Source organism: Oncorhynchus kisutch, linkage group LG12 (genome assembly GCF_002021735.2).
Source record: "Oncorhynchus kisutch isolate 150728-3 linkage group LG12, Okis_V2, whole genome shotgun sequence".
Lineage (NCBI taxonomy): Eukaryota > Metazoa > Chordata > Actinopteri > Salmoniformes > Salmonidae > Oncorhynchus > Oncorhynchus kisutch.
Window position 1 is genome coordinate 21,873,569 of NC_034185.2, and position 11,607 is coordinate 21,885,175.

Sequence of the window (11,607 nt, forward strand, 5' to 3'; positions counted from 1 at the left end):
GGAGAAAAGTGTTTCTGTTAGTCTCTTTCTGATATAGAGTGGTGAGAAGTTCCCCATTAGCAACATCTATCCACATGTCCAAGAAATGGATTCGCTTATTTATGGTCATTCAATAGAGAACTTCAGGTCAGTGTTCATACTGTTCAAAAAGGTTGTGAATTCATGGAGTTCTTGTTCAGGGCCAATACACACACAGGGAATATAAATATATACCTGAACCATTAGAGAATTTTGGAGAAGTAAGGGTTCCTGGTCTCATCACAGATAAACTGCTCAAAATAGAATATACATAAATTGCATTCGGAAAGTTTTCAGACTCCTTCCCTTTTTCCACATTTTGTTACAGCCTTATTCTAAAATAGATTAAATAAGGAATGCTCCTCATTAATCTACAAACAATAACCCATAATGACAAAGTCAAAACAGGTTTATAGACATTTTTGCCAATACAAAAATTATAAAAAAGAATACCTTATTTACATAAGTATTGAGACCCTTTGCTATGAGACTTGAAATTGAGCTCGGGTGCATCTTGTTAACATTGATCATCCTTGAGATGTTTCTAAATCTTGATTGGAGTACACCTGTGGTAAATTCAATTGATTGGACATGATTTGGAAAGATACATGCCTGTCTATATAAGGTCCCACATTTGACAGTGCATGTCAGAGCAAAAACCAAGCCATGAAGTCGAAGGAATTGTCCGTAGAGCTCCGAGACAGGATTGTGTCGAGGCACAGATCTGGGAAAGAGTGCCTAAACATTTCTGCAGCATTGAAGGTCCCCAAGAACACAGTGGCCTCCATCATTCTTAAGTGGAATAAGTTTGGAACCACCTAGACTCTTCCTAGAGCAATCTGGGAAGAAGGGCCTTGATAAGAGAGGTGACCAAGATCCCGATGATCACTCTGACAGAGCTCCAGAGTTCCTCTGTGGAGATGGGAGAACCTTCCAGAAGGACAACAATCTCTGCAGCACTCCACCAATCAGGCCTTTATGGAAGAGTGCCCAGATCGAAGCCACTCCTCAGTAAAAGGCACATGACAGCCCACTTGGAGTTTGCCAAGAGTCACCTAAAGGACAATCAGACCATGAGAAACAAGATTATTTGAGACTGAACTCTTTTTCAGTGGATTGAGGGAAAGATGAAAAGGGAAAAGTACAGAGAGATCCTTAATGAAAACCTGCTCCAGAGCGCTCCGGACCTCAGACTGGGGCGAAAGACAATGACCCTATGCACACAGTCAAGACAATGGTTGGAGTGGTTTCGGGACAAATCTCTGAATGTCTTTGAGTGGACTAGCCGGAGCCCGGACTTGAACCTGATCAAACATCTCTGTAGAGACCTGAAAATAGCTGTGCAGCGATGCTCCCCATCAAACCTGACAGAGCTTGAGAGGATCTGCAGAGAAAAATGGGAGAACCTTGCCAAATACAGGTGTGCCAAGCTTGTAGCATTATACCTAAGAAGAAGCAAGGCTGTGAGTAAAGGGTCTGAATGCCTATGTAAATGTCATATTTCAGTTTTTTGTTAATTATGAATTATATATATTTTTCTTAAAAAACTGTTATTACTTTGTAATTATGGGGTATTGTGTGTAGAGGGGAAAAAACTATTGAATCAATTTTAGAAAAAGGATATAATGTAACAAAATGTGTGTTTGAACACAGGCATAATGGGCTTTTGTGTATCATTGGAGTAAATAGATTTGCCAAATATACCTACAGTTGAAGTCGGAAGTTTACATACACTTCGGTTGGAATCATAAAGAAAAAATTCAACCACTCCACAAATTTCTGGTTAATAAACTATAGTTTTGGCAAGTCGGTTAGGACATCTACTTTGTGCAAGACACAAGTCATTTTTCCAAAAATGGTTTACAACCAGATTATTTCACTTAAAACTCACTGTGTCACAATTCCAGTGGGTCAGAAGTTTATATACACTAAGTTGACTGTGCCTTTAAACAGCTTGGGAAATTCCAGAAAATGATGTCATGGCTTTAGAAGCTTCTGATAGGTTAATTGGCATAATTGGAGTCAATTGAAAGTGTACCTGTGGATGTATTTCAAGGCCATACCTTCAAACTCAGTGTCTCTTTGCTTGACATCATGGGAAAATCAAAAGAAATCAGTGAAGACCTCAGAAAAAGATTGTAGACCTCCACAAGTCTGGTTCATCCTTGGGAGAAATTTCCAAATGTCTGAAGGTACCACGTTCATCTGTACAAACAATAGTACGCAAGTATAAACACCATGGGACCATGCAGCCGTCAAGGAAGGAGACGCGTTCTCTCTCCTAGAGATGAACGTACTTTGGTGCGAAAAGTGCAAATCAATCCCAGAACAACAGCAAAGGACCTTGTGAAGATGCTGGAGGAAACAGGTACAAAAGTGTCTACATCCACAGTAAAACGAGTCCTAAATCGACATAACCTGAAAGGCCGCTCAGCAAGGAAGAAGCCACTGCTCCAGAACCTCCATAAAAAAAGCCAGACTACGGTACATGGGGACAAGGATCATACTTTTTGGAGAAATGTCCTCTGGTCTGATGAAACAAAAATAGAGCTGTTTGGCAATAATGGCCACTATTATGTTTGGAGGAAAAAGGGGAGGCTTGCAAGCCGAAGAACACCATCCCAACCGTGAAACACGGGGGTGTGCAGCATCATGTTGTGGGGGTGCCTTGCTGCAGGAGGGACTGGTGCACTTCACAAAATAAATGGCATCATGAAGAAAGAAAAATATGTGGATATATTGAAGCAACATCTCAATATATCAGTCAGGAAGTTAAAGCTTGGTCGCAAATGGATCTACCAAATGGACAATGACCCAAAGCATACTTCCAAAGTTAAGCAAAATGGCTTCAGGACAACAAAGTCAAGGTATTAGAGTGGCCATCACAAAGCCCTGACCTCAATCCTATAGAAGATTTGTGGGCAGAACTGAAAAAGCGTGTGCGAGCAAGGAGGCCTACAACCCTGACTCAATTACACCAGCTCTGTCAGGGGGAATGGGCCAAAATTCACCCAACTTATTGTGGGAAGCTTGTGGAAGGCTTCTCAAAATGTTTGACCCAAGTTAAACAATTTAAAGGCAATGCTACCAAATACTCATTGAGTGTATGTAAACTTCTGACCCACTGGGAATGTGCTGAATGAAATAAAAGCTGAAATAAATCATTCTCTCTACAATTATTCTGAGATTTCACATTCTTAAAATAAAGTGCTGATCCTATCTGACCTAAAACAGGGAATTTGTACTTTTCTAGGATTAAATGTCACGAAAAACTGAGTTTAAATGTATTTGGCTACGTGTATGTAAACTTCTGACTTCAACCGTAAGTTAGATTTTTTTAAAGCTAAAAATATCGGTCTTTAGTTCAAAAGAGTTAGTTTCATATGTGGAGACAAAATAGAGGCGTTTATTTAAGGTGGACACCTGATGTGTGATAAATACCTTATCAGATTAATTACAGCATCCTAGCCGGTTGGCGGGTACGGGGCCTGTTCCTGGGAGCGTGGTTTCCTCTTGCCCCTCCTCATCTTCCTGTGCCCCGTCTGCTATTTGATCGCTGGTGTCCGAGGTCTTGGTGGTAATAGCCGCTCTGATTGGGATCTGAGTCACTTGGGAAGTCACTGTCCGATTGGTGGTGGGGATGGCTTCCCTCTGTTGGTTTATGTTGTTTTGTGGGGTCCTCAAATGTCTACTTGTAGACTGGTAATCAGTTGTGTCCCTCTTGTAAGTTGATTGACCAAAAGCTCAGCGATATTAAAATAAATTAGCATCTGACTCAAATACTTTTTTTTGTTTCACCATGGCATTTAAAAAAATACTGGTTTAACTGAGTCAGGGTTGTAAGGCCTCCTTGCTCGCACACGCTTTTTCAGGTCTACCCCCAGATTTTCTATGGGATGGAGGTCAGGGCTTTGTGATGGCCACTCCAATACCTTGACTTTGTTGTCCTGAAGCCATTTTGCTTAACTTTGGAATTATGCTTGGGGTCATTGTCCATTTGGAAGATCCATTTGCGACCAAGCTTTAACTTCCTGACTGATGTCTTGAGATGTTGCGTCAATATATCCACATCATTTTCCGTCCTCATGAAGCCATCTATTTTGTGAAGTGCACCAGTCCCTCCTGCAGCAAAGCACCCTCACAACATGATGCTGCCACCCCCGTGCTTCACGGTTGGGATTGTGCTCTCCGGCTTGCAAGCCTCCCCTTTTTCCTCCAAACATAACGATGGTCATTATGGCCAAACAGCTCTACTTTTGTTTCATCAGGCCAGAGGACATTTCTCCAAAAAGTACGATCCTTGTCCCCATGTACCGTAGTCTGGCTTTTTTTATGTAGGTTCTGGAGCAGTGGCTTCTTCCTTGCTGAGCCTGCCTTTCAGGTTATGTCGATATAGGACTCGTTTTACTGTGGCTATAGATACTTTTGTAACTGTTTCCTCCAGCATCTTCACAAGGTCCTTTGCTGTTGTTCTGGGATTGATTTGCACTTTTCGCACCAAAGTACGTTCATCTCTAGGAGAGAGAATGCGTCTCCTTCCTGAGCGGTATGAGGGCTGCGTGGTCCCATGATGTTTATACTTGCGTACAATTGTTTGTACAGATGAATGTGGCACCTTCAGGTATTTGGAAATTGCTCCGAAGGATGAACCAGACTTGTGGAGGTCTACCATTTTGTTTCTGAGGTCTTGGCTGATTTCTTTTGATTTTCCCATGATGTCAAGCAAAGAGACACTGAGTTTGAAGGTATGGCCTTGAAATACATCCACAGGTACACCTCTAATTGACTCAAATGATGTCAATTAACCTATCAGAAGCTTCTAAAGCCATGACATAATTTTCTGGAATTTTCCAAGCTGTTTGAAGGCACAGCCAACTTGGTGTATGTAATCTTCTGACCCACTGGAATGGTGACACAGTGAATTATTTTTTGGAAACAATTTTGGGAAAAATGACTTGTGTCCTATACAAAGTAGATGTCCTAACCGACTTGCCAAAACTATAGTTTGTTAACAAGAAATTTGTAGAGTGGTTGAAAAATGAATTTTAATGACTCCAACCTAAGTGTATGTAAACTTCCGACTTCAACTGTATATACTGTATTCTATACCATCTATTGCATCTTGCCTATGTCGCTTGGTCATCACTAATCCATATATTTATATGTATATATTCTTATTCCATCCCTTTACTTAGATTTATGTGTATTAGGTAGTTGTTGTGGAATTGTTAGATTACTTGTTAGATATTACTGCACTGTTGGAACTAGACGCACAAGCATTTCGCTACACTTGCATTAACATCTGTTAACCATGTGTATGTGACGAATTAGATTTGATTTGATTTAATTTGAACCAACTTGACAGAGCTTGAAGAATTTTGAAAATAATAACTTGCAAATGTTGTATAATCCAGGTGTGCAAAGCTCCTAGAGACTCACCCAGAAAGACTCACAGCTGTAATCACTGCCAAAGGTGATTTTACAAAGTAATGACTCAGGGGTGTGAATTGTCATGGAAATGAGATTTTTCTGTATTTCATTTTCAATAAATTAGCACAAAAAAAAGTTCATAAAAAATAAAATTTGAATTCGGGCTGTAACACATCAAAATGTGGAATAAGTAAAGGGTGTGAATACTTTCTGAAGGACCTGTAAGTGGTAGCAAAAATGGAAAAACAGATTACATTTCATTAAAGTAGTTTCCTTATCACATAGATGAGGATTAGGAAGAGGCTGCGTTGATGGGCAGGCCAAAATGAGAAAGTGTAGCTGCATGGTATGGATTGTACAGAGTTAGGAGCATCCATGCAGATATGGTTAATGAGGTGTTTAAATATCCCTCTGTGATTCCACAATCAGTGGTCTACAGAGAGAATCCCCAGATAACAGCATAATTGAAAATATAATTTTGGAATGCAGCATAAGAGCCAATCTTGAATATTGTTTAATTTAAAAACCATTTTTACATGGTGTTTCCTTTCCTGGCCATTTGACTGAACCCCCCCTTTCCTTTACAAAGTTGCATTTTATTCTGTTCCAGTTTCTTGAAGTCCTCTGTTATCAGCACTCAGAGATCCTGGTTTATCTGTGCTTCAAGAGTCCCAATGGAGCATTTCAAAGGCACTTTGGGATTTTCCTGCAACTAATGTGCTGACTATAGGCCTCTCTCTTTCTGGTTGATGAGGGGACCGATTGCTCACACTTCTCCCTCTCCTCTCCCCTCAGGTACTCTGGAAGGACATACTGTCACTGCATACGTTTAGATAAGGAGGGGTTCTAAGACATACTAAAGAATGTATTACTTTACAGCTACGTATTCAGTATTACTGTAATCGTGACACAGGCATCCTCCTTGGGTGTGATGTGAAATAGCTGTTTTGAGACTTTCTCTGAGGGAATTGTTGTGGTGTACTTTGACTAATGACCCAGTAAGAGAAGTGATGTGTTCCGTAGGATCGAAGTCATTCTCTAGTCTCCTTCCAATCTAATGTTGACATTAAGGACCTATATGCTCTAATGATAATGATCTCCTCACAAATACAATTACCTCATATCTATCTGCCCCAGGGAGAAATGTTCAGTACGCCTATATTGTGTTGATGTTAAGTGAACCAAAACAGTTATCTATTGTTGGTAATTCAAAAAGATTTCACAATGGAAAGGCAATTTGGCTAAGACATTTACCATGGATTTCAATGTAATGGATTTATCGTAAAGAAGAGGCCAACATCACAGTGGAAGAGTTTCATAAAAACATTTAAATGTACTTTGCATTGTACATGCAAATGGCAGTTGCTATTGCTCTTCACTTGCCAAATATCACAATTCATGGACTTTACAGAATCTGGACAGGCAGTAACATTTTGTGCAAATAAAATTATTCAAACAAAAACTGGTATTAATCTTTTTATAACATGTAAATATATATCAACCATACCCGATGCACTGTCACACAGACAATTCATTTTGTTTACCATACAGCAAAATAGTGGTTGGGAGGTATTCCATTATTATGGTATCAGATGTCTTTGACCCCTAGTTTTAGCAATTTACCATCAACTATTCACCTGTTATTAATATGACTGATAAATCCATATAAAACATTTAAACATAAATGCTTTTATAAATAGTCAGTATATTTTTTCCAATTCATATAAACACTCCATCTTCTCAAAAATACTTTGCTGCTTCCATAAGCGCATGTTCATGAGAAAAATACAGATCTCTAAACATTAAATCAGTGCCCAATGTCCAACCAGTCTTACAAATAAACAGAAAAATAATACAAACAGAAAAGACTGACAAAACATGCACCGTTTGAAATTAGAGTGATTCCCCATTAAGGGCTCTGCACCTCCATATTATCTATTAAGGTGTCTTTGTTCAAGAACTGCAGGTTACGGATGGACCTACACACCCTTAGGTAACTGTCACTCACAGACTGGTTGGCCTGGTTGGCCCGATTCTCGTTATGAAAGGCCTCTCTCTGGAGTTCTACAGACTCCATGCTGTTGCTGGTGTCTGGAAGTGGGTAGTCACTGAGGCTCTGATCATTGAGGAGGTGGTCCTGTGTGGGGACCTGTTCAATCGATCCTTCATCGGACCATCCGTGACCATTGGGCAAGGGCTCCAGGTCTCCGTTGGGAGGCTTCTTCTCAATGTAAGTTTGTCCAGGCAGACTCTCGTCCTTGCTTTGCTCCTCCAGGTCCTGGTAGAGGGTCTTCCTCCTGGTCTCAAAGTACTTGACGATGCAGTAGGTGATGGAGCCCACAGTGTTGACCACAACACCGGCAACAAACAGGCTGGTGGGCTCCACGTCGCTGAAGGCCACCATGCCCACTGTGATGGTGGCGATGCTCTTCACCACTCCCACAAAGCTGGTGGTGACGGCCGAGTTGATGTAGGTGCATTGCAGCGTAGTGAAGTTCATGGCACAGCCGATGACTATGCAGAGGGAGAAGATGCCTGAGATGAAGGGGTTACTCCAGCCCGTGTAGCTCCACATGTTGATGGAGTCCATGCTGACAATGGAGCAGATTAAGAGAACTGGGGAGGCCATGATGGCGATGGAGTACTGGGCCGTGAGGGGGCCATATTCACTGTCTGTGCTGGTCTTCTGGATCAAGACCAGGTAGGAGGCGTGGATGATCACAGCCAGGACGCCCGTCACGTAGCCAAACGTGTCACCGGTCACGTCACCAGATCCTGAGTAAACACAGACACAGGGGTGAGAACAGTAAAAAAAAAAAAGTGATTACATTCGTTTTTGGGGGGTGAAACCTATTGTAAGGTATCCTGATGCTCTGAACATTATTAAAAAGTAGTGTGGAGCCACATCTTTAACACACATTCTATCCATATGGATAGGATGTGCGTTAAATGTGTGGTCTAAAGGGGACAGAGCATGATGCTGAACTTTCCTCACCGTAGAGGCAACATTGAGAGCTGTTGCATCTGGATACTTTACCAAAGGGACGTTTCTAGAAAAAACGGTGGTAATCTCTTGTTTTTTTTGTTTTATTTTTACACTAACCCCATTCGTATATTTGTAATATTATTAACTCTAGGATAGATTATTGCTGTTATGCAGTTTGATCATCAAAACTTACTGCGTAGTATGCACCCTATGCATAGGCTATTTAGAATCAATTATGATGTTTCGTTTCTACTTTACTTTACTGTGTAAGTATAAGTTAATGTTATTTGAATAAGTGTAATTTTACCAGCTAAAGCTGCTCCTCCAGTAGTGATGAGCACCGCCGTTATGACCCCCACTGACGGGATACCATTCTTCAGAACGCACACGCCGATGCCTAGGGTGACCAACGGTAGACACCGTTTAAAAACGACATACATGGGTAGACTCAGTCCTCTGAGAGACCATAGTGTTAGAGTGGACTGTAATGTGGACAGAATACAAACACCTCCGAAGACTTTGGCTAGTTGAAGACTGAACGGAGGTATGTCTACTTTGCCCAGTCTCCTCAGTATCTCCAGTGTAATCGCTGCCAGCGTGCTGGTGAGGCACTGGATGAGAGTGAGGTAGTTGAAGTTATAAGTCGTGATGAGAAATTTTAGTAAAATGTTCAACGATCCCGAGAAAAATCCATGAGCAACAGCGACTGAGATACCAAGTAAACGACCTTTACAAACTTCCATGCTTGCTTTGAATTTCCCTTTACGCAAGAGCAAGAAAATGAAAATATTGGTGAGTCTTTATTGAGCACTCACTCAGTCCCTTGGAATAAAGTGGTGTACACAGTGTACAGTCTTCCTCCTTGAACGCACAGATGTTTAAATGTTTTAATTGCAAGCAGGACCTACAAGCAGGACCTTAAAAGCAAATAGAGGCTGGTCCCAAAACGTTGAAGAGAAAAAAAGCTTGGGTATGCTGACGCGTCTGTTTAAATTTGCAGCCAGACAGCATGCGTTTTTCATCAATTAAATTACCTCATGTTGGAGAAGTTCTTGCTTTCTTTATTTTGCTGTTGGATACAGCAGAGAGAGACCAGAGACTGCCGGAAGAGCTGTTTGGAAAGAACTAAACTACAGTGCGACGTGCATATGGATAAGCCCACCAGTACTGCATATCCCCTCTAGCACCAGAGAGCTGCATGAGCGCAACACTTAATTAAGCGCTGAATTTGCCTTGTGGAATAACACTTTTGCCACAACAACGGTTACTTTTTGCTCACAATAAAGGGGTAATTGTCACGCCTTGGCCATAGTATTTTGTGTTTTCTTTCTTTCTTTATTTGGTCAGGCCAGGGTGTGACATGGGTTTATTTTGTGGTGTGTTTTTGTATTGGGGTTTTAGTAGGTATTGGGATTGTGGTTGAGTAGGGTTGTCTAGCATAGTCTATGGCGGCCTGAGGCGGTTCTCAATCAGAATCAGGTGATTATCGTTGTCTCTGATCGGGAACCATATTTAGGTAGCCTGGGTTTCACTGTGTGTTTGTGGGTGATTGTCCCTGTCTCAGTGTGTTTGTATTCACCAGATAGGCTGTATAGGTTTTCACGTTCCGGTTTTTGCCGTGTTTATTCATTTATTAAACATGTATCGAACTAACCACGTTGCATTTTGGTCCGACTCTCCTTCGACGGAAGAACGCTGTTAGTCATTCCATGAAACCGGGACGATTTGAGTCACTCTTACTTTTGTATGTATATTTTAAGTTTTGGGTCATAAAGCTTTTTTAAATTAAATGTATATATATATTTTGTATTGTTTTATTTAACCTTTATTTAACTAGGCAAGTCAGTTAAGGACAAATTCTTATTTACAAAGACTACATGACCAAAAGTATGTGGACACCTGCTCATCAAACACCTCATACCAAAATCATGGGTATTTATGGATATAACAGCCTATTATATACAAGTTATAACAGCCTCCACACCTCTGGGACGGCTTTCCACTAGATGTTGGAACATTGCTGCGGGGACTTTCTTCCATTCAGCAACGAGCATTAGTGAGGTCGGGCACTGATGTTGGGCGATTAGACCTGGCTCGCAGTCAGACTTCCAATTCATTCCAAAGGTGTTTGATGGGGTTGAGGTCAGGGCTCTGTGCAGGCCAGTCAAGTTCTTCCAGACCAATCTCAACAAATCATTTCTGTATGGACCTCACTTTGCACAGGAGCATTTTCATGCTGAAACGGGAAAGGGCCTTCCACAAACTGTTGCCACAAAGTTGGAATCACAGAGTCATCTAGAATGTCATTGTATGCTGTAATGTTAAGATTTCCCTTCACTGGACTAAGGTGCCTAGCCCAAACCATAAAAATGGCCACAGCCCATTATTTATCCTCCAAACTTTACAGTTGGCTCTATGCATTGGTGCAGGTAGCGTTCTCCTGGCATCCGCTGAACCCAGATTCGTCTGTCGGACTGCCAGATGGTGAAGCGTGATTCATCACTCCAGAGAATGAGTTTCCACTGTTCCAGAGTTCAATGGCGACAAGCTTTACACCCAGTGTGCATTTTTGATCTTAGGCTTGTGTGCGGCTGTTCGGCCAGGGAAACCCATTTCATGAAGCTCCCGACGAACAGTTCTTGTGCTGACGTTTCTTCCAGAGGCAGTTTGGAACTCGGCAGTGAGTGTTGCAATCAAGGAAAGACGATTTTTATGCGCTACGTGTTTCAGCACTCGCCGATTCCGTTCTGTGATCTTGTGTGGCCCACCACTTCAAGGCTGAGCCATTGTTGCTCCTAGACTTTTCCACTTCACAATAACAGCACTTACAGTTGACCGGGACAGCTCTAGCAGGGCATAAATTAGATGAACTGACTTGTTGGGAAGGTGGCATCCTATGACAGTGCCATGTTGAAAGTCACTGAACTCTTCAGTAAGTTCATTCTAATGCCAATATTTTTCTATAAAGATTGCATGGCTGTGTGCTCAATTTTATACACCTGTCAGCAACGGGTGTGGCTGAAATAGCCGAAACCACTCATTTGAAGGGATGTCAACATACATTAACTGACAGAAAGCATTTTGTCATAGATTTTGCCGTAGATGTAAACATCTATTTGTGCTTTTTTGTTGAGGATTTAAAAAAAATAAATGTATGATTATTGATTAAAATC

The 11,607-nt window shown here is 41.4% G+C and overlaps 1 protein-coding gene across 1 annotated transcript; it reads right to left on the minus strand.

Annotated features, from left to right (window-relative positions):
• Positions 1-6,757: 6,757 nt before the first annotated feature.
• On the minus strand, positions 6,758-9,448 carry LOC109900242 (solute carrier family 35 member D3). The gene is made up of 2 exons (XM_020495931.2): positions 8,742-9,448; positions 6,758-8,223 (listed from the first exon to the last, which is right to left on the minus strand). Exons 1-2 carry the CDS (start codon positions 9,175-9,177, stop codon positions 7,358-7,360), a joined length of 1,302 nt encoding a protein of 433 aa, XP_020351520.1. The 5' UTR covers positions 9,178-9,448; the 3' UTR covers positions 6,758-7,357.
• Positions 9,449-11,607: the final 2,159 nt, after the last annotated feature.

Excerpts from the sequence above, each read along its gene's own strand:
- LOC109900242 (XM_020495931.2), bottom strand. The coding sequence starts at position 9,177 with ATGGAAGTTTGTAAAGGTCGTTTACTTGGTATCTCAGTCGCTGTTGCT. Across the intron at positions 8,224-8,741 it reads TGGAGGAGCAGCTTTAGCTG|GATCTGGTGACGTGACCGGT; the intron begins GTAAAATTACAC and ends GTGTTTACTCAG.